The sequence below is a fragment of the Dermacentor variabilis genome, unplaced genomic scaffold, assembly GCF_050947875.1.
Source record: "Dermacentor variabilis isolate Ectoservices unplaced genomic scaffold, ASM5094787v1 scaffold_12, whole genome shotgun sequence".
Taxonomy (NCBI): domain Eukaryota; kingdom Metazoa; phylum Arthropoda; class Arachnida; order Ixodida; family Ixodidae; genus Dermacentor; species Dermacentor variabilis.
Genome location: NW_027460280.1, coordinates 18845171 through 18868527, shown reverse-complemented (window position 1 = coordinate 18868527; position 23357 = coordinate 18845171). Strand labels below are relative to the sequence as shown.

Sequence of the window (23357 nt, the reverse complement as noted above, 5' to 3'; positions counted from 1 at the left end):
AGGCTGGCAACATTGTTGTGCTGGCTGCAAGCAGAGCCCAAAGAAAGATGACCCATCGCATGAAGCTTGGAGGGCCAGCCATTTGTGCCAAAACACACTGACAAGAAGGCTAGAGAGATGGAAGCTGGTCCTGTAATTCTTGACGGGACCCTTAACCCTTTGAGGGTCGGTTTTTTTCGCCATATGCGACCGCCCAGGGTCAATTTCTTTTTTATTGCAGATTCCAATTCTTCTTAGGGACTTATTTCGAAAAAAATTTACCGTAATTTTTCTAGGGTGACTGTAAAGTGAGAAAAAAAATATTTTGCGTTAGTATATATCTATACTCTTCATTCATGAATAACAACAATAAAAAAAGTTAATAAACTTCTAAGAATTAAAAATTTGATGCATTGTTATACACATAGTTCAAGGCTTTGAAAATGCACACACGAGAATATTTCGCAAGACTCAAATGTTCCTGCTCTTACACTAATATAAACATCCGTAGCGCATAATCGAACTGCTTAGGTGCGCGCACTCAAGAAAGCTGTGTGGTTGTGTGCCTATCAAAAAAGCAGAACGTGTGACAAACTTCTGCTAATCTTCACCTTATCGCCAATCAGAGGCAATTAGTTCTCGCGAGTGTAAAAAAAAATAATCATAATAATAAGCAACAGAAACGCATGCACGGCGGCATCCTTCCTATGCGCACCCCTGTGAGCACTAAACGAGCGAGAAACAAGCGGTTGCCATTTGAGTGATTAGTAGTAAGATAGCCATCAGTTTTGCAAGCGCAAGAAGCCCAAACCGCCCGCGGAACAAACCCACACTGCCGCCCACCCGCACGAGCGCCAATGCGCGAGTGGTAGTATATAGACGCGCGGGAGCGAACTAGCTCTAAAACAAACCATGCAACGGAAGCCAAGAGAGGGAGGTGCGCGAAAGAAATTACCTGTATTCCCTTATAGTGGCAGCACATGACAGAAAAGAAAAAGTTAGGAAATTGACGCGCTTTTTAAATGTGCAGACGGCGCCATAAATATATGGCATCGACCATTTTCGGACTTGTTCGCGGTGCCGTATATTTAGGTCATTGACCCTGGAAGGGTTAAGGAGAATGGCCAGCTCCACAGGATTTTTCATTCCGTATCACTTTACAACCAGCACTAGGGCATCTAGTGCATCATGTACATCACCCAAGCCATCCAGATGCTGTGATCCTGCCATGAGCCCAGACTGTTTTTTTTTTTTTTTTCTGAACCACCCGAGGCTCAAATGACCTTCTGAGACGAGCAGCATGTATCAGTGATCCAGATCTGCCGTCAAATGGGCCGACTCACTCTTGTAACAGTCATCATCGATTCCGCCCTCCACATGCCCACCCCTCACGTAATATCCCATAGTGGGATCCTTGAGATATCAATAAGTAAAACAAAAAATAAAATGGCCTTCAGCATGCAACAGTGCTGTCTGATGGTCACAGTTTCACTTTTCTTGCCTTGCAAGAGGCTCATATGTACGGGTATACTAAGAAAGATTACCACAGCTACCTTAGTTCTACATAATAAAAGTGGAAAAATGCTGATCAAGAAAAGGGTCAGGCAAGGAGACATCATCTCTCCAATGCTATTCAGTGGATGCATAGAAGTTTTTAATCTATGGGGCACTACGGAGGATTAGAGAGAGTGAGGATCAACAGCAAATATCGGCAACCTCTGGCTTGCAGATGACATTGTCCTGTGCAGCAATGCTGGAGATCTTGCAACAAATGACTGAAGACCTTAGCCAACAAAGTGTAAGAGTAGGGTTAAAGATTCATATGCAGGAGACAAAGGGTAATGTTCTATAGCCTGGCAAGAGAACGAGAATTCGTGATCGGTAGTCAGCCTCTGCCATTTGTTAAGAGTATGTTTATTTAGGCCAATTACTCACAGGCAACCCTTATCATTGAGAAGGAAATTTACAGAAGAATAAAAATGGGTTAACATACATACAGCAAGCATTGCCAAGTTATGACCAGCAGCTTACCACTATCCTTGAAAAGAAAAGTGTACAATCATTGCATTCTATTCAGATTAACACATGGGGCAGAAATTTGGAAGTTAAAGAAGCTTGAGAAAAAGTTAAGGACCATGCAACGAGTGATGAAATGAAAAATGTTGGGCGTAAGCTTAAGAGACAAGACAACAGTGGTAGGATTGGAGAGCAAATGGAGGTAGCTGATCAGTATTGCCAAAATTTTTTGAAGCATGTTGCTAAAGAAAAAAAATGTCCCTAAATTTCTTATAACTTTTGTTGCAATGTTGCTGGAATTGTCGCTAAAACTTCTCAGTAAATTTTGCATAAAATAGGTGTTTTTGAAAACTGATACAGTGAACTCTCGATATAATGAACTTCAGGAGACCACTGTAAATTGTTCGTTATTCTTAAAGATCGTTATAGTGAAAGCCTTAAAATTAACCACTCCGCCCATCAACCCATCAATTCATAAGTTGTCACCGTAGGAGCCATCCACTAAAACGTCGCTGTTTGTTCTCAGCACCCGCTGTTGCTATTTTCAATAGATTCCGCCGCCAGGCACTGTCCAAGCACCGTGCAAAACAGATGCTCACGCCCCGAAACCACCAACAAAAAGGTAGCTCCAGGTCGCCTCCAAAGCGCAATGTGTCTTGCTTTTTGTTTGTTTTTCACATTTCTTGCCGTGGGCCCCGCAACTGTCTCCCTTGAGGTGGATACCTGAACTATGTCAACGGGCTGCCCGTGTAAACGACACCGTCTGGATAGTGCAAAGTGCAACCATGTGGCATCCTCACGAGAATGGAGGTTATATTTCAGCGCACGTGTAGCCAGTATGGGAGCAGAAAGAAGTGCAAAAGGAAGAGGCGTGCGCAGAAAGAAGGATGAAAGAAAGAAGAGACATGCCTCTGTTCCTAGGTGACACTTTTCTAGGCGGAGCATGCGCTCGCAAAACCTGATGCATCGTCACCTGTGCTTGCCCATGTTCTTGTTTTCTTGGGCGCCATCTCAGGTTTTCCAAAGCCATGCACCGCAACGTCTGCACTCTGCGCCTTGTCGTCTGCTAGCCTACTGTTTCGGCTGCCGTGAAGGATACACAGAAATCTAAGAATCCCCAGAATTTGGAATATCAGTTTGTAGTACTGAGGGGGTGTTAATATTACAGGGAAACTGAATAGCGATCGTTATTCTGAAAAGTTCAGTTTTCTGAAGTTCGTAGTACTGAAATATTTTTACATTGAAACTATAAGAAGCCAGCAGGAGATTTGTGAAAAGTTCGTTAATGTGGTGTTCGTAGTAATGAGGTTTTACTATATAAGCTAACAGGGTGTAAATAATTTACCAAAGTGTTTCACGTTTGTCCTGGCCCCACATGGGCAATAACTAAACAATATATTTACCAGCAGTGTGTAGTAGGGCTTTCATTTTGCTAATATACTTGCAGTAAAAGAGACAATGACAGCTGAAATTGGACATTTACTGACAGATTGTGAGGTAACAAAGGCAGTGCAATTCAAAAGAACACCAGTAATCTGAACTTTTTAGCAGGCAGAAGCACATAGTCCACATTATCCCTGCAAATTTTATTTTTCTCAGCGCTCTTCAAAGGAGACCTAAATTCTGCAACAGACACTTGGTCGCATTTTAACAACAGTGATGGCAATTAGGTGACCTTATTTCAAGTCGAATGCTATGCTTCCTCAACATTGATCTGTCTGAAAGCTACACACAGTTTCAATTTGTCCAAAAGCCATGAGGTTCACATGAACAAGTCCAGCTGCTCCAATATCTGCGCATTTGTAGTCAATCTGTCCTATTATTCGCATGCTGCATTCTAACTCTCACCGTAGCATTTAGTGTAATAGGTTTTGGTAAATTTATCTACTGCAACTGCTGTAAGTGTGCACCAATCGAAACTGCAGTAAACCCTCGTTATAACAAAGTGAATCAGACGGCAAAAAGATTCTATATATGCAGTATTTCGATAAAAGCAGCTAAGCCATAAACGCTAAAAAGTAGAGCTGAAATAGCACAACTTTACGGAAGTTTAATATGGGTGTCACAAAATTTCTCGGTTGCTATTGGCTCCTTTGCGCAAGCTGCAGGAGGAAGCCAATAGGGTCTTGGTTCAGGCGACTTTTGGCATGCTGAGCACGTGGAAGGCAGCATGGAGTAACATTTGTGTGTTCCATTCCTCACTGCTTCCACAGTGCCGCGGTGCCTTGCCGCCGATAATCTGTGGTGCAGCATGGAGGAAAAAGGTGCACCAATGGAGAGAGTTGCTTCCTCACTTGGCATAAATAAGCCCCCTCAATAAAACTAAAGGTACTGACATTTTGATGTGAAAGTGTCAAATGACCCGTAGAGCAAAAAAGCCGGCGGCATCTGTAGCAATGGAACTTTCCATTTGCACTTGTGACGCTGTCTCGCGCTTTCTGGCTCGGGCCTCGACGGAGCAGAGCAGGCGAACGGGGACAGCTGCTGCTGTGGTATTGCATAAGGGCAGAGGGTATCACCACAACACCACATCACCCTCACTTTCGCTTTCGGAAGCCTGTGTCATGCGACTATTCCTTGCCTGCGCAAGCTTTCGCCTACGTTCTAACTGTGCCTTGGTAAGACCAAATTAAAATGCACCAAGCGTCTCAATGCACTCACTTGCCCACGAAGAGTTTGTAACTTGAAGAACCGGTCAGGGGCTTTCAATTGGACATTAATGCTTTTCCATTTGCAACTCATAAGTGCTTAGATGTCCTCGCATTTTTTATTTTATTTTTTTAATGTTGCCACCTGAGCCAGCGAGTGATGGCAAAGAAAAGGTCTGGGGCATGTCTGTGTCTCCCTGTTAGTAGTGAAGCAAAGTCGCGTGGTTGCACTCGCTCTGTTTCCACAGAAACACTCAAGTGTCTGTGTGCTGCCTACTGCCCCCTTTTTTTTCTTGGTCTTATTGTTTTGACTTTGTCTGGCGCCATGACAGTTGCTTTTGATCACAATCAATCAATCAATCAATCAATCTTTATTTAGCATTCATTCATTTACAAAAATGAACACATTTACAAATGATCACGGTGAACGATAGTGGTGATTGTGGATCCGGCAATCATGACAATCGGCGTGCTGTGCAGCGTGATAGCCACGATCAAAAAAAGTCACAGTTTCACCCGAAAGGCGAAGCAACGATCGCGATAGCAAATTATTAAACAGCTATATGAAGTAAGGTTAGTATTTTTATCAAGTGCATAAACTGCTGTAAGCATTCGCTTACTAACTAAATTAACAAGCACGCTTTCAACCGCACGCAGGGAAACACGAAAACATCTCAATCAATGACCGCAGACACTTGCTGTCAGAGCGCTGGCGTGATAAAGAGCGGCAGCAGCAGCGAGTGAATTTCCCTTCGTGCTTTCTTTCGCTTCAACGCAAACCAGGAGCACGAGAACGCAGCGCACACAAAGAAATCTGCCATCTGGAGTCACCTGCCTTCGAACCCATCGCAGGTTGCCTCCAAGATAGGGCGCAGGTGACCAGCATATGCTCAGCCAGTGCAGCCGGAGTAGAAGAGATGGGCACTAACCTGCCCTGACCCTTCCCCACTCGCCCCTTGCATCTTCCTCTCTTGCACGCACGAGATGACACCGCATCAAGCCACCATCTTTCTCAGCTCACCTACAGCACACGGCGCGCAGCCACGATGTTATTGCCCTTGGGCTTTATACAGAACTTCAAAGCGTTGACGACGGCGGCAGCGGAAATTCGCCTGAAGTGTCCATGTAATTGCTATTTCAATAAGAGAACAAAATGAAAGGGCTAGCAGGGAGGTATAGCGTGTGTGGCAAGAAGGAGAGGCCAGGAGAGGAAGAATATCTCTACCTTTAGTTTAACGGGCTTAGGTGTGAAAGGCGCCGAGCACAGCCATGAGTATGCCCCCGCTCGCCGCTGACAACATGTGAGCGCAGCATAGAGAAAAAGGGTAGACAGGCTGTTCGGATTTGCGCATTTTCCATTGTCCGGTTTACAGCCAACTGTGTTGACTGATGAAACTCTTGGCTCTCTTTACGTGCCAGCTCTATGCCTTTCGCAATGTTGCATGCACTTGTGAATGTTAAGGTTCTCTTATTCAGCAACTCCACTTGCGTTGCTTTGTCATGCAGCCCGGCTACGAAACAATCCTGAAGTGCGTCATCAAGGAAAGTTCCAAAGTCTCGTGATGCCTCTAAATGCCTGAGCTCTATGGAAAATGCTGTCACAGATTCTCCTTCTTGCTGGAAATGGGAGTTAAACTTAAATAGTTCTGCAATAACCAATGGCTTTGGAGTATAATGCGCTCTCAGTACTTCTACCAGCTGCTCATAAATTTTGCTTTCAGGCTTTTCTGGTTCCACCAGTGTTTTCGACGTCTGATAGGCCTTCTTCCCTATTGCCATGTTAACGTTGAAACCTGCAGGTTGTCGCTCACCTTGGAGGCCTTTAGGAAATGCACAAACATTTCCATGTAGGATATAAAGTCCTCGTCACCGTCCTCGGTGAACTGATCGAACCTTCCAAGCGCTGCCATTCCGATACGTCACGGCGATGCATGCTGGATTCTTCAATTCACCGTGTTCTGCCAACTGACACCATCCCATTCTCGTCGCCATTATGTTGTGACCGCCGCGGGAGCTGCCGAAGTCAGAGCAACAGAAAAACTGTTCATTCTTTCTATAATGGCCTAGCTTGCTGAATGAACAGTTTTTCGTTGCTCTGACTTTGGCATTGCCCGCCGCAGTCACAACACAGGCAGCATAATGTTGTAGCTGGTGACGGAGAGGGTCGCTCTGCTCGGTGCGGAACGCTTTGCTCGGCACAAAAGGGGCAGAGTGCTGCCGTGAGTGTATACATGACCCTTGACAGTTCACTCTAAGCGGAGCAGCTTATTGGTATGGTTCGAGTAATACGGTTTAAATTTATGGTGGGGACTGTGAAAAATTGAGAATAAAGCGATTATTCGAGTAAAGCAGCTCCGTTATAACGAAGGTTTACTGTATTTAGTGAAAGTGCGGAACCTGGAGCGTTAAAATCCATTCAAATTGATTTCATGAAAAACATTTTTAAACGCTTTTTGTGAGCACACTGTGCAGCCTGTGAAGGGCACCATGCCATGAGGCACAGTGTGAAGGCCACCGATGGGAAGGCAACCATTACTTCATCATGGTCAAAGAATGTCGTAAAGGCAATTTCGGCTGCTCAATTGTAGCTTTTGAATATTGAAGTGAGTTCTAGAAGGCCATTTTCCAAACAATATTCCTAACTTCAATCTCACTAAAATGTTGCAAATTGTTCTTTGCATCACTAAATAGTTGCTAAATAGAAAATTTTGTTGCTAAACAGGCTAAAAAGTTGCTAAATCTAGTGACAAAATGAATAAAATGGCAACACTGTAACGCACATTGTACTTATCATTAAAAGAAGGAAATGGATCAGAGCAAGCAATGGGATTTGTATAGTAATGTGATAGCCTATTAGAGTTACATAATGGCTGCTAATAGAAGATACAGTCGAGGACAGCAGAGAAATTATTAAATTTGCAGGCATAAGATAAGGTCAGTTGGAACAAGACAGGGGTGATTAGAGATTGCTTGGAGAGGCCTTCATCCTGCAGTGAATGCACACAGGTTGACAATGATGACCAAGAAAGATTGTGTGAATCATGCTGAGGAGCATATGAGCTGAGCCCTACACAACTTGATTACAAAACACAAGGAGCCTGAGAACCTCGTGCTACGATTGTGCAGTCAAATCTCACAAAGGAGCTGTAGAGGCTATGTAAAAGACTGTGATGGCTGCATACTGCCACCTTAATCAAATTAAGTCTCCAATCATAGTCACTGCTCAACAGGCTCAGACTCCTGTTGGCAGCAAAGTGCAGTAAAATGCACGAGGGAGCATACTCCCAAGCATAAATACAACCTCTCACCTCATGTATCTATTGAGTGCCTATCAAAAAGGAAGCTCCTTGAATAGTACACAAGAGTAAAACTCAAGACAGCAATGAAAGTTTGCACTCACTAATGTATTCATTTGCCTAAAGAATGCTATTCATCACTATTTAGTGTGGAAACAGCTGTGACAGGACCATTGATGCAATTCAATGCGGGCAATAGAAGAATATTTGTAGACATTCTAATAAAGCTTGCATTGAACCCTAGGCCCGAGGAGCTACAAAAAACCAACGGAGAAAGATGAGCCGAGCGAGTGAATCTGCTCGCAAGCATGCTGCAGCCAACAATATGAAAAGGTCATTAGAAACAACATTTGGACGCCAACAAGTAATCGGACCGTATTCCTTGTGATTTTAATATGGCTCATTCTTCACGTTATTCCTCATCTCTTGAGGATAATGAAAAAATTATCCAGATCCCATGCACTGTGGGAACTGTGATGGCTTCCATCACACTGTCTGTTGCTCTCACGGGGCAGGTAGGATTTAAAGTAGAATGATTGAATGAATGAAAGCTTGTTATAAGATGCTGGTAGGTTAAGGAACCCTTGGTCCAGGGCAACACGGGGAACTTTCCAGACATTTCAAAATTGGTCATGCTGTGTCTTGGCGAGAATGAGCCAGTCTGGTGTTGAGGAGAATCGAAGACTGTAGGGGAGGTGGAGGGGGATGACATACCCATAGGACGTGGTGCTGGTCTGGGTAAGCTTTGCAGTCTGGGTACTCCAGGTGAGGCCCTGATTGTCCTCTAATGCAGTACTGGCGGATGAGACTTGCAGTGTATTTATTACTAGTTTGTGCCCTCCATAAGAGCGTGACATGCTCTTCGATTGAGGTTGGGTTCTGTGGGAATTATGAAAGTTCATATTTTCCCACGCTCCTGCGCGATCCCTGGAAGCGAGGAGAGCAGACACCTTTTTTCCTCCCTTCCTGTGTGGATGCCAGATGGCTTTCCCCACGGTTCCCCACGGTGGCACAACGCTCTTGCAGTTCCATTTCAAACGTAGACGGTCACGTGGGCGTGAAGCCACCCACACGAAGCCCCGCACCCATTGGACTGTGCAAAGAGCAAGACAGGGTTGTCGAAGCCAGCTTGGCCGGCAAACACCGAAGAAGAGAAAACTGCAAGCCGCGACTACTCGTCAAACGTCTCGGTCGTAACTAGCCTGCTTCCAAGCAAATCCTTTAGTCTCATTAAACGTTGTGCTTGTTATTCAACAGTGTGCTGTGCTTCTGCTTGTCCTGGTATCGCAGAAGCCCAGCCGTACAAGGTGAGCAATAGAGAGTTGGCTGTCAATCCTATGCCTTACGCATGAAGGCGGTTTGAGAGAGCCCCTGTCTACAGTATGGACATGGGAATTTGGTGCAGTCGAAGTGGAATTTGCTCAGGGTTGGGTGTAGTGGCGTTGTCGGGATCATATGAGGACCGGGGATAAAGTGGGGGGTATGTTCTGAGAAATATGAAACATAACACTTGACATTTAACATCTATACACACCCATTACACTAACCTGGTCACTTGCACCTCCCAATCAAGTCATTGTTCTTTGGGGTTACGTTAAGCTATACAAACACCCTTTCATAAGTATGGACCACTGTGCACTCTCCCAACTCATCCATGCTAATGTTACAGCTGTTCTTGGCTGTGTGAGACATCAGAGGCTAAGAAGCTTAGGCCGAGACCTGAGTGTGCAGTGTGTTAAGATCATCTAATCAAGTCAACGTCTTTGATTATACAGTTTCGCAGTTTGCTCGATGAGATGTACGGCGACATGCCAACCCATGGGGAGATGGGAAGTAAAGCTTCTCTTGTAAGGGGCACCTCACACTTCCATAGGGCTTGCCTAATATTGTAAGTGCTGTGTGTATCTTGGACATGCAACACTTGGGCAGGTGTGTTTTCAATGATGAAAGAAGGTCAAATAAAGAAACCGGTAAGTCAGCAGCAGTGTTGAAGGGCTCCTTTTAGTTTGGATACTAATGTGATATGGATAATGCTAATCGGAGCAAATAATATCAAGCTGTGTGGTTGCACATTTCAGTTTTGTGCAATAAACCATAGTGCCATCTGTCGGGCACTGTTTACTCAGTGATGGCAGCAGAGGGCGGTGATGGCGTCTCCCAACATCACCACTCCTCACTCGAGGGTGGGCGACTTGAATTGCGCTAAAGGCATGCGGACCCTTCAGAGGCAATTTTCTCTTGAACTGACTCTTTTCTTGGCACGAACCAATTTCTACGAGGTTTCTGGAATGGTATTTTAACAGTGCACATTGACTTAATAATTGCCTTTATTGTCCCTTTAAATAGAGCATGCATATTCTAATTTAGACTGAATACTAGTGCGGGAAGGTATTAATTTCGCAGAGTGGGAAACAAACATAAGCTCTACAGGAGATAACCAGGTGTGCAATTGGCTCAGTTAATAACGTTTTCATTAAATGGCCACAGCAACAGATATCCCATGGTTACAAATGACTTACTTTGGCGATTGATCATGTTATTTGTGAAGGTAAGGACGTTTATTGGCATTTAATGGCATGAAGAGTTGGTCAGGGTACAGTGCCTAGAATGGGGAAGTGTGGCGACCAGCACGCAGCGCCTACGAGACGCAGTGAAGCCGCCCACAGGGGAGCCGTGAGGGGGCGCGCGCTGACATTTACACGTCGCCCGGTGCGAGTTGCGCCGCCTCTGCTGCTTCAGCAACGCCACGCACCCTGACCTCTGGGAAGTAGTGCTCGTTTATTTTTCTGCTGCAGCAATTTCAAAACATAGAAGAGCGCACGCACAAGCCACTTGCTGGCTGAAAGCCTAGCTGTCACTTTACACTCAAACTATTGAGAAACTGATCGAAGAGTCAAAGTGCAGAACTTGAAGAGGGCGTCCTCACAGACCGGTTACAAGCCCTTCCACCGAAGCAAAGACTTGCTGGTATGCAATGCTTTCAAGCCGCTCACTAAAAATCAACGAAAGGTATGTAGTACAATCCGGATTGGTTGCTGGATTGCGTAATAATGCTAATGAAAAAACCGAGGCTCTACGAGCATGTCGGGCGGAATGGCATACTCATCCTCCCAAGCAGAAGCTGTTTGAAGGTGCACATGTGGAAATACAAGGACGCGTTTGACCTCAACCCTGCTATTATCAGAGGCATTGAAAGAAAAACAAAATCTATGGAGGAATTCAAGTGCCACGGTGGCCTGATTGTGGACTAAATGAAGCTTTCAGAGTTCTTGAATGTTGGCGCAGGAAAGAAAGTGGAAGGACTGCTGGAGTTGGGGAAAATTCACATTGGAAAATGACAAACATCTTCCCTGGAATCACGGTGCCGTGATCATGTTTCAGCCTTTCACTGGTTCCTGGCACCAGATATTCGACGCTTAACGTTACAGCGCAAACACCTAAGACAATACACAAAAAGAAAGACACGACACACTGGCGCTGCGCGCAGTGTTTGCACTGTAACGTTAAGTTCAGAATTATGTACCAACTAGGCCCAAATGAAGTGTTACAGATATTCGGTGTTTTCGCTTCCAGGGGAGATGTGAAGGCTGCACTTTTGTGCAAGATCTTAACAGAAGCCGTGTAGCTCGCAGAAAAGGCTGGGCTGAAAGTAGATTATATCACGGCAGATGGAGCTTCATGGAACCGTTCAATGTGGCGCCTTTTTGTAATTTCTGGCTCCTCGACGTCCATAAAGCCATCTGCACCATATCCTGTTGACACTGGAAGAAGCCTATTCATTTCGGATTTTCCGAACCTGATAAAATGTGTTCGAAATGGCCTTCTTAAAGCAAGGTACAAAAGACCTGCAGGTTCTGTTTATACTGAGCACATCAGAGCAGCACACATAGAGGATAAGTGTCCACTTACCCTTAAAGTGATGCCAAAGATCACTCTTGCTCACGTGAGACCTAACAACTTTGAAAAGATGAAGTTAAACCTGGCATTGCACCTCTTCATTCCGCAGGTGCTTTGGGGCCTGTTTTTCTACAAGCAATTAAAGGAGTACTGGAGTGACCCCGCACCAACTCAAGCCTTTGTTCTGCTGATGTGGAAGCTAGTAAAAGCAATGACAACACGGATTCCATCTGAGGGATTGAAACCTGACTCTGAACATGAAAGGCACGTCAAGGATGTATTAGACTGCTTAAACCGATGGGAGGCTCACGCGGGAACGTCACCAGCCGGATTTCTTTCAGCAAGCACTGCCAAGAAACTAAGAGTCACCCTTCAGGCCACGCTTGATCTAATGAAGTGCCTTCGTGAGAAGCTTGGCTTTAAGTAGCTGCTGACATGCCGGCTGAGCCAAGACTGCCTAGATAAATTGTTTGGTATCATTAGACGATTTTCTGGTGGCAACGACCATCCCTCTTCTGGCCAATTATGAACCGTTTGTTTTTACGAATTGGTCAAAGCGCACAGGAGTGGCAACTGTGAAGCGGGCGATCTGACTTTCTCCTCAGTGGTGAGGATGCAAGCCATAGTGGGAAGATAGAAGCTTCTCACATGATAAAGAAGTCCGCCATGTTCCCCGACCATGAGTACCCTGACAATATGAGCGATCCGCGGCTATTCTTCTACATGGCAGGGTATCTTGCACACAAAACAGTCCTGAAGACTGCGTGCAAGGAATGCTTCGACGAGCTCCTTGTTTCCGCCGATGAAGCCAACGAATAGCTGGCGATGTTCATCAAGTTCTGCGGGGCCTCATATATGCCCTTCTGAGGAGCTCTTCTCATATGTAGGCGCCCTTGAAACTACTTTTTCGGTGTGGTTCAGTTACAATGAGCTGCACAGTGACATCTTGGAAAAGCTTGTCTTCTGCCTGCAAAAAAAAAAAAAAAATTACGCCATGCTAGGTTGTGCCCAGCATACCCCCAACCTCACCAACCAGGCTACAAAATTTTTTTTGGTCACCGTTTGCACTTCTACACGAAAGCACTCAACAAATTTAAGAGAGCGCGTCTTCCCATGAAAAGAAGCACCTGAAGCTCAGGCGCGTCAGTTAGCAGAGGCTGACAACGCTCTGTTTGAACTGCTTGTAAACTATTTAAACAAAATGTTTTTTTTTTTTTGTTCTCGTGAAAAAAAAAAAAAAGGGCACCAGCTCAGGCATGTCTCGTAGCAAAATATCATCGATGACTGAGAATGGTCTGCTTTAAACAGATTCTAAGCCATTCTTCAAAAAATGAGTTGTTTGCGCAACCAGTGTGTTGAAAATGATATGGTTGCTTCCGAGTTACCACTGGCAATTTTCTTGCTTTGCGTTCGATAACCAGATAAAACACGCTGCATTCTACCATCGACGTGCGCTCAATCGGATTGTTACCTTGGCGCCTTGTAATTCGTAAGGGGCTATGCTGCTATATAGCACTTTGCAGCCATGAACGAGCGAGCATATATGTAGTGTGAAACTCTCTTATTTGTTATTGCATTCCTGACTGCGCGCGCGTATGATCGCATTCCGCGGAGGGCCCCTGCGCTGCGGCTGCTAGCCGCCGTCGCGGCCGACGTCGATGGATGGATGGATGCTATGAGCGCCCCCTTTGGAACGGGGCGGTGGGTTGCGCCACCAAGCTCTTGCTACTATGGTGCCTGATATCCTACCTAGGTTAACCAATGCAAAAAAAAAAGAAAAAAAAAACACTATGAACTAACACGTCCAAATTTTCTGATCCCCTATTGCGAACTGTGTTTTTGTATGTCTCCGTCTTTTGTCATTTCCCTACTTTTCTTCCACCAATTCTCCAATCGCCTCTTACTAATGTCTACTGCGGACCTGTTTGCTTTACCACTGCTCCCGCTGAACCCAAGGGCTTCAAGGAGGCCAGTGGTGCCTAAATCGACCACTGGGTAGACGTCCTCACATTCTAATAAAATATGCTCCGTCGTTTCCCTAGCTTTACCGCAGCAAGCACATGCTTCTTCCTTCTTATATCTCGCTTTATAGGTGCGTGTTCTAAGGCATCCCGATCTCGCTTCGACGTGTATGCGTGCGGCAGCGCCCTCTGGAAGTTCCCTTCCAAAGCGCCACGCGCGAGCCAGCGCGTTCATCACACTTCCCTATTCTAGCCACTGTAGTCAGGGTGTCTACCAACTGGCAAAACCAGGAATTCTCAGGGATTTTGAATAGTCTGGAAATACTCGGGGAAATCTCGGGGAATTTGTGCTTGTATCAGGGAAAATTGGGTGTAATTTTTTTGAAAGAGAACGAAAGTCGCGGTATTGCTGGCTCGAGTAACAGAGAGGAATCATGAAGAATCTACTTTGACGCCGTGTCGTCGGCTGTAGGAATTGCCAGTGTTCAGTCAAGGACCGGCTTTCCGGACGCCCGATAATTCGGACAGCTTTGCGGCACCATCACCTACCCCGAAGAGTCAGTGTATAAGAACATCTGAAATTCCGAACGCAAGAACCCTTCGCCGTCTGATTTTCCGGACTTTTTGCCGTGACCGCAGGTTAGAAATCGCATGAATCAAAGCCACCACTGCCGACATTTTTATTACCTCGCCGCCTCGAACTGGCTCTCTCGCACGCAGATCCGCTAGCAGCAGTAGCCACTACCGCGGCAACACTAGGCCTAGCTGCTTCGACGTTCGCTACCGAGCTTCTTGCTATTCGACGCAGTGTTTTTCACTAAAACAATTCGCCGCTGTCAGCAATGTCATCGACTCCGCCTTTGTCATCCTCGTAATTGCCTTCGAAGCTCATAAAGCACGACGCGTTGCATAATGCCGGTTCCCGAAAGTCAGCTTCGCCGTAGTACAATAGTTCTATGCGGTGAAGCATAACAAGTGTGGAAAGGGGCAATAGTCACGGTACAAAGTATGATTTCCTTAATTATACATGCGTGCACCCGCCATCTCCTGTCATAATACGAGCATCAATATGCTTAATAAGTATATTGGCAGGCATTCGGAGCTTTTTCGGATGTGCCTGTGGCGATTTGAGTCCAAAAGGACCCCACACCAGGTCTGGCCATTGTGAGCTGACAAGCGCAGAGCATACATTGGGGATAATAGTCGTGTTTGCAAAGTATTACATCGCTACGCACCGCGGAAAGACCTGAAAGTTAAAACCGAATGCCATTTTTCCTTCTCCTCGCGACCGCCGCGCACCAAGCCGGAGGATGACGTACACATGCTAGTGCGCCTACGTACACGTGGTTGCACTGTGACGTCACTCGTGACACGTGACTTCAGGAATTATTCAAGGCAGGATCTGTTATTTGTGTAATATATTGCTTGAATAGACGAATTAAAGCTTAGAGAAATAATAAAACACACAACTTAATGTCTGCATGTTTTTGTTTTACTTCGCACCGCAGAAAGAGATGTACTTGCATTTCATCTGCTTGTTCCCAATGAAGGCGGGGGCCCTTGTATGTGTCACACGATCCTCAAGGTCCTGTGTGGGAGAACGCAGGGAAGGAATTTCGCTTGCGGAGGTTAGACGGGGCGAGTGGAGAAAGTGTCTCGCTTGGCAGTGGAGATCACCTCCTTAAATAATGGGTTGGCAGCACTAAAATATTTCTTCGGCTATTAATGAGCCGATTTGAAAATTTTTTTGCAGCAGAACACTCCCTAGAGGACATGTAACAACTTCCAGCACATAAGCAAAATTTGTTATGGGGCCTGGTGAGGGGCAGTAAAATACATGCATTCATTTTTTCGAACTGCCCTATCTTTTGGACGTTTTCACGGCCCCTAGGGAGTCTGAGAAATCGCACGTTGACTGTACAACTGACCAAGAGGATGTTTCAAATAGTCTGTGGGGCAAATGCGCGGCAGAAGGAAGATGAGAACAGAAAGGACCTGCGCATTGAAGAATGAACGGGAAAGGAAGCGTGCCACTGCTTCTTTGCAGGAGCTTGAGTTTACACAAAAAAATAAAGTGTTGGCTGATGCCGAGATGCAGGCGCCCCTTGTGCAAACAAAATAAACTCTTTAAAAACGCAACACTCCGGCGTTGTGTGTGCGCTGAGAGTATGTGAGAACAGTTGAGGTTTACTAAAAAGCTGTTGTGGGAGAGAATAGCACTTGTGAGAAAGTTCTGGCCTCATAAGAATGAGCTTGCTATCAATTGATAGAAATCGCTCATATTGAAAATATTTGCTTCTATATGCATCTTCTTTTTATTCGTATTTTAGCATGTTCAAGTCTATTCGCAATGGATTTTACCTTTTTTTTAAGGTATTTTATTTGCTATGCATTTCAGTAACCCCTCCCTTCTGTTTTCTTTACACCACTCCTTACTATTAAAACTGGATTAAGTTTTATTTTTATTTTTTTTTAATACTAGAGAGTAACAGCATTGGGTGACATGGTGTCAGCCCGTCTTGAAATAAAACAAAGTTCTCTGTCACTCGGGGAATTTTACGAAGCCACTCGGTGAAAACCTGGAAAACTCGGGGAATTCGGAAATTTCAACTTGGTAGACACCCTGGTTGATGCTAACTCACTGAATATCACTCGCCAGGCAATATCACTGAACCGGGCAATGATATTCTAGAGATAATTTTGTAGCATGTCATCATGTAGAAGTAACACTCTGCAGGCAGGCAGGCAAATCATGGCATACTTGGCAAATGAAGAATATCTGATAACTGTGCACAGTAAAACAACATGTTGCAATATTTTCATCATTCTAAGTAACTGAATAGAAATGATATTTTCATTAGATGAAATGCAGGATAAAACATTCGGCAGAACCCATCTCATGATGACTGTCGATGGTGATGCGTGTAGCATTAAATTAACCTAGCGACACAATGTAGCGCCACCATCTAAACAAGTTATGCATGAGGCGTGTACTGCAGCAGGATTTCTTTTTCACGCTTCTCTAGGAACATTCGACACCATCGAGCACAGCCATCACGAAGTCTGTGCATGGCCTCCAAAATGCATGGCGCTGAGAAAAATGTCATGCCGCAACCAGGCTCCTCTCTCAGGCTTCTTTCTGGACTCACTGTGCCGTCTAGTGATGCTGCCAAGAATTCATACATGCCCTCCGAGGCGAGAGGCTTACACGCCAGTGCCAGCAAAGGCTAAGAGTTGTTCATTCACTTGCTGCACTCCCAGTGGCACATCCTCGGTGACCCAAGTTGGCAAGGGGTTCATTGAAGAGCGGCACATAGCCAGCTTATTCATGGCGCAGCTCGTGAAAGTGCTAGCGTGGAAGACGTTCATTGAAAAGCTGCACATACCAAGTGCATTTGCAGCGCAGCCTGCTAAAGCGTGGGGTTGCTGTCCTTGAAGAAGCCTTGTGGTACAAGTTTGACTCCGCTCAGCATTGGAGAAATTTAAGGGATTTTTTTCGTCATTGTAGGGCAGCACATTCGCAGTGGCCCACACCTAGTCACCCAAGTTGGCGGCAAAGACGTTCATTGAAGAGCGGCACACACCTACTGGCACGTACCCAGTGACTCAAGTTGGCGTCATTCATTGAAGACCAGCACACACCGAGTGGCACATACCCAGTGCTCCAAGTCAGCATCAAAGAGTTTCACTGAATAGCGTTACCTACAGAGTCTTGCATCTGCACTGAGTTACCCATGTCGCTGTGAAGGAGGTTTGTTGAAGAACGGCACATATGTATACATTGCCACATGCTCAATGACCCAAGCTGGTCTGATGGTTGGTTTTGAACCCTGTTCCCTCATCACAGCAGTCCGATGGGCTACCCATTTGGCCACGGACTACCCACTGACCCTGGTAGGCGGGACAACGGTTAGATACAAACATACATAGATCGATAGTTGGCCCCTGGAAAGTGTGGGAAGCACCCTAAGAATGCCAATGCATTACAAGCATTATCAGAGGAAAATACGGGAGTCTTTATGGGCACCTTGACTCCTGTAGCTATCCTGGAATGAAGAGGGCTTACAGTGAAAACGGATCAGTAGCATAATTTAAATTTTAATTTAGTCAGGATGTTGCATGTCCAGTCTAATGCAAAGAAATCAAGGTGTAAGGTAAAAAGCTTGTGCTTTCTTGAATTCCTCTCCAAAAAATGAAAAAAAGAAGAGAATGCATAGCATCAATTGGAATGTGTATAACTTCTGTCATTATGCTTATGTGGGAACTGTTATCAAATCCTGCATTCCATTAATGTAGACATAAAATTTGATTGTTTTGAAGCTCATCTCGCGCTTTCCTTTTCCTTCTAGCATTTGGACATAGCAGCCTTGTTGATAAAATACAATACTGTGGTGAATGCTACTGACCGGTGGGGCTTTACACCACTGCATGAGGCTGCACAAAAAGGTCGGACACAGCTCTGTGCCTTGTTGGTAAGTTTGTTTTCATACTTGACAGGATAGTGGGCGATTGCCATGTGGTTATTTAACCTTCCAGTTACGTGGATTTAGGGCAGATGGATGAGTGTTGCATTCAAAACAAACCGAGTGGAGTGTTTGGTCCAACTGTGTTCTAATTCACCTCTTACAAGAACCTGGGGAGGGTTTTTATTTTTTTTTTTTTTTCAGAACAGCATTTACAATTTTTTACTCCTTAGAAAAGCTGTTGACTTTTGGGGGCTTTACAAAAATGCAAACCTGGAAGTGAAATTTATTTGCAGGGTCTGTTCTCATAAGCCAGGGTGGTATGTGAAACTTTCTGGCTTTAGCGAAGCTTCCAGATATATCAAAACCTATTGGAATCACGTTGTAGTTTGGTATCTTGACGATTTCATCCAAAAAGTTGTGCTTATGCAAATGCTAACTGAAACCTTTACTTGTCCCTGTGGCAGTGACAAGCTACAGCACAATTGCATGCAGGACCTCAAAACTGCATTGTTCCTCAGTGGAAGAGTTGTGCACAGCATCTTGCACTGCTCAGGGATAGATGGCACACTAGTGTACAAAGAAAATATCTGTAAGGATTTCTATGCATGCTTTCGCATCTCAAAAAGCAGGCCATTGTAGGCCCAGCATTGTGCCCCATTGAAAGTGTACACGGCACCCAAAAGTTGCATCAGCCCTTTATGCCTCTGATGTTCATATTGCATACTGTATTTATTCGAATATAAGTCTAGGGTTTTCCCCGGAATTCTTTGCCTCGAACTTTTGCAGTCTCGCAGCCAGTAGTACAAGCCATTGTCTTAATTTTATCTTTCTTGACACGCAATGACCACTGTCAAATCTGCAAAAGTTCTCAGTCGCGCGGCCAATATTACAAGCCGATGTCTTAATTTTATCTTTCGTGAAAAGTGACAACCACTGTCAAATCTGTAGCACACATAAGAGCCACGGTACGACACGAGTTGAACGTCTGGCTGTCGCTGCACTGCATGTGAGATGTCTCGACTGCATCACGTGCCTCGCAATCTGGACGCTGCAAATAGCAGCATATCTTCTTTTTTGTGCAAGCTGATGCAATGACAAATAAAGCATTCTCAAAACGGCATTTTGCAATCATTGCCAGTTGTTTTTGAGTGCCGTATGCTACCGCTTCGCTTTTGAAGCTGGTTAGGCCTAGTGGCACCTTTGGTGCTTGCTCGGCACTGAGCTGACAGCAGTACATGGCGGTGGTCTACATGTGTGGTCGACACGAAAACTCTCCAGCTGGCAGGGTGTTGCGTGGCATGCCATTGTTGGAAGCTTGTCACTAGTGTATTCATTCTTTAACCCTTTGAGGGTCGAATTATTTTGAAGAAAACTTTCCCAGGTGGTCAAATTACTTTATTGCGGATCTTGAATGTACATGATGTATAAAGTCAGGAATAAATAGTAAAAAAAAAAATTAGGAACAGTATTTTGGTGTCGGCATCACTCAGAACTGCAAAATGTTCAATAGTATTTCAGAGTGTAGTACTCCTTGAAACACGAGTCTCCGCACAGCCGCAGAGAGCGAGAATACCTCATGAGCGGCAGTGATAAACGAGCTAAGAGCAGTGCCAATCAAGATAGAAATCAACTTCCGCCGCCCCTGCGATAGCGTGCTGACAAAGATAAAAATCATGTTTTGCGCGCCTCCGTCGCGGCGGAACCGAAAGCGCGCTGCCGCTGAGAGCGAGAATACCTCGCGAGCAGTGGTTAGGCTAAGAGCAGCACCAATGAAGATAGAAATCAACTTCCACCACATCTGCAAGAGTGTGCCGACAAAGAGAAAAATGACGTTTCGCGCGCCTCCGTTGTGATCACGCGGCGAAACCGAAACTGCAAAAGGGGCGTTGCCGCAGTCTGCGTGATGCGCTGAAGCTAGAAGTCAGTTCTGTTTATCTCCCCAAGAAGGTAGCACAAATTTCAAATGCTTCTTGTAAGTTCTAAGAGGTGGCAGCACCTCCCAGTGAGCATGCATCGTCATTATGGCGCGAAATTTCAAACGGAGGGTCGAAACCGTACCCGTACGGCAAAGACCTTGCGGGACAGAAAACCGCCGCCGTACATGTACGGCGAAAACCGTCAAAGGGTTAAGAAAAGGAGCTAGCATTTTCGCAAATTCCGTAAGTGGCCGGAAATAGTTGCAACGAGTGCACTGTCGCACCCACACATCGCCGCAGCAAAGTACATTGTATTTACACCGTCTGGACAAAATTTGTCCCATAATTTTTCTGTTGCAGCCGATAATCCATTACAACCGGGTCCGTTAAAATTGGTATTGGTTTAATTAATAATACAGTAAAACCTCGTTAAACCGTAGTTGGCCAGAGCTCGGAAGAAGTACGTACTAGACGGTAGTACTGCTTAACCGAAATAGCATGAGATCGCCCACTTACCTGTCAAAAACGGAACTCACAGAGAGTGCGATGAAAGGGGCAAAAAGATGCAGTATTTATTCTCTTCGCACAACAAAAGTGTTATTTTCGTTTGATGCCGCGGCGGCCTAGCAGCGACGACAGTGGCCCCAAACTTAAAAGCTGTGAGCCAGCATTTCAGCCAGCCTCTTCGGCAAACACTCGCATGGCAGATTCCTCGTTGGCGTTGCATATTCTCCATGCACGGGCGCGGTAGCCTTGCAGAAGTCGCAGGGCACCTTTTTCATTGCAGGATGCTGTTGTCACGACGATTGCGTTCATGAGGCTGACGTAACACGCAGCTTCTGCCACTGTCGGGCCTGAATAGCCTGTGCTGTCACTTGGTGAAAATGAAGCGATGGCGAAAAGTCGAACCTCGTAGCCGACATCTCTTCACGGTCGTAGCAGCGCTGCGGAGCAACTTCTTCGCATTCCAAATGCCACACACCATAGAAAACAGTAGATCCCTGTCGCGTGCCAGCGCCAACTTCGTGTCACGTTCGATAGCATGAACGATTTCTAATTTTTCTTCTATCCTGAGCACCAGGCATCTTTTTTATCTGAGCTTTGGCAATAATGCGAGTCCGGGCTTGCACGACACCACAACGCTCTCTGGCACGGCGCCGAAATGATTTTGATGTTGATGTGGCTTCATGCGCAAGCACACAGGGCGCTTGGAGGCTGTTGTTCTGATCTCTGAGGCTTGTTGTTCTGCCTGGCTGCTCTATGGAGATGACGCACCGTCGTGTTTGTGCGACGAAAAGTGGAAACACTACGGTTAACCAATACGTACGCAATAAGCTGGCACAGTTTATGCAGATACAAAACACATTATGTTCAATGGCTGCTCAGTCGGGGATTTGACTTTACTACTTTTAAAATGAAACTACTGTTTAAGCGGGTACGGTTTAACGAGGTTTTTGCTGTATAAGCAAACCAAACTAAGTGAGAACAATATTCTGTTGTATCTGTAAGTATGTTGTTATGCGAGCCCATTGTAAATGCCGTGGATTTATCCCCTGGTTTCTGGGCTCACAAAAGCAATTCTTTCTCTACCCCATGGCAACGCTGACCTAGAACAGTGCTTCAGTGAAAATAAGCACCTTCTAGATGGACAGAGCTCACCGAGCATTGCTAACGTTAATGGAATGTGCCATGTTGAGCATTTCCTTCAGTGCTATGATTGTGAAGCAACTAAGGTGCTTCTCAGCCTCTACCTTTTGAGGAGTGTGAAGCAGTCTCATGCAAAGTATGCACAAAGAATGACTGCTGAAGAAAGCACAAGCTGAAGGCAACAGAAAAGCCTGCCTCTGAGCAGCCCATTCTTGAAGCAGGAAAGAGAGCAGGAAGGATCAAGTGGTGGCCAGGAAGGCATTGCTCACTAGTGCTGAGGAAATTATCAACTTGGGTGTGAAGCAAAACGATGTGAACAAAGTAGAAAGCAGCCATGTGCACTTAACGCAAAAAAGTGCAACCCTTGAGTAGACACTAAAGAACTTCGGGAACTCGAAAACAAAATAGTGAAAAAGGCGAAATGCATTCACTGTCCTCTAGTGCTGCCACGACAGATTCTGCAGCCATTGGGGTCACATTTGGGTCGGGCAGTTTAGCCAACAGGTCAATTGTAATAGTTCAGGAACAATTTCAGGAATGAAATAATGAAAATTTTGGCCAACAGAAATATATTAGTGCTAGCCAGTAGTTCAGTCTGTATCGAATTAGCCATAGTTGAACTAACGAAAGTCTCCTGTACGATGTTGGACGAATTACTTGCCTGTTTTATTAATGATGAGGAGTATGTGTTGAATGCAGTGATGCCAGACAAAAAGTATAAAATTTGTCGGAACAGTGCTCGTAGCACCATTTTTCATGGCTAGGGCAAATCATGACACACACTTTGTTTTGCCATAGCAGTCAGAGATTGGACCACCATTCCATCTCCACAGATAGGATCTCTAAGCACATGCAAGTTAACTATTTCTGAATATGGGTAAATGTCGCTGTGTCCTATCTGAACAATAGACAACTTTTTAAAAACTGGAATCTCATAAGAGCGCAATGCACTACAATGGTAATGTGCATTCACTCATTGTGTGACTCCTTGACTCCTTCCAGCTGGCACATGGCGCAGACTCAACAATGAAGAACCATGAAGGTCAGACACCTCTAGACATTGCAGCAGTAAGTTCTGCTTATATCCTCCATTTAAAAGGAAGATACATACCCATATTGTTTTTCATTGAAATGTGCAAAATACACCAAGAGTAAGGATATTCAACTAAAAGAAAAAACATGTATTTCACGTCACTCCAAGCCACCTGTGACTTAGTGGAACTTGTTTACTGACAGTTCTCATCGTATATGAGATAGAGGTGTACATTGCATTTGATATGCATTACCTGTTTGATACCACTGCAGTCTGGAAGTTTCCATTGGTCTTTCTCCTCTGACCGTGTTTTCTAAAGAAAGCGTATACCAAACTTCCTCGTCCTCTGTTCCTGCTCTAACCCAGCAACAGATGCTTGCTGCCCATCATTCACTGCTGGCTGAAGACATTTAGCTAAAAACTCCATTCTCAGAACCGAAACTCACCAAGAAAAGAAATTCATATTTTTCTTGTGTCCATAAAGGGTTAAATGTCAAG

The 23357-nt window shown here is 45.2% G+C and overlaps 1 protein-coding gene and 1 pseudogene across 2 annotated transcripts in view; one reads left to right on the top strand and one right to left on the bottom strand.

Annotated features, from left to right (window-relative positions):
• Positions 1 to 23357, top strand: part of Tnks (tankyrase) — a 332402-nt gene that overhangs the window by 217632 nt on the left and 91413 nt on the right. For both annotated transcript variants that reach the window (XM_075676418.1, XM_075676419.1), the window contains exons 18-19: positions 18147 to 18269; positions 22829 to 22894. In XM_075676418.1, the coding sequence (XP_075532533.1) occupies positions 18147 to 18269; positions 22829 to 22894 (189 nt within the window). The remainder of the gene's footprint in view (positions 1 to 18146; positions 18270 to 22828; positions 22895 to 23357) is intronic.
• LOC142566190 (uncharacterized) lies at positions 4127 to 6553 on the bottom strand (annotated as a pseudogene).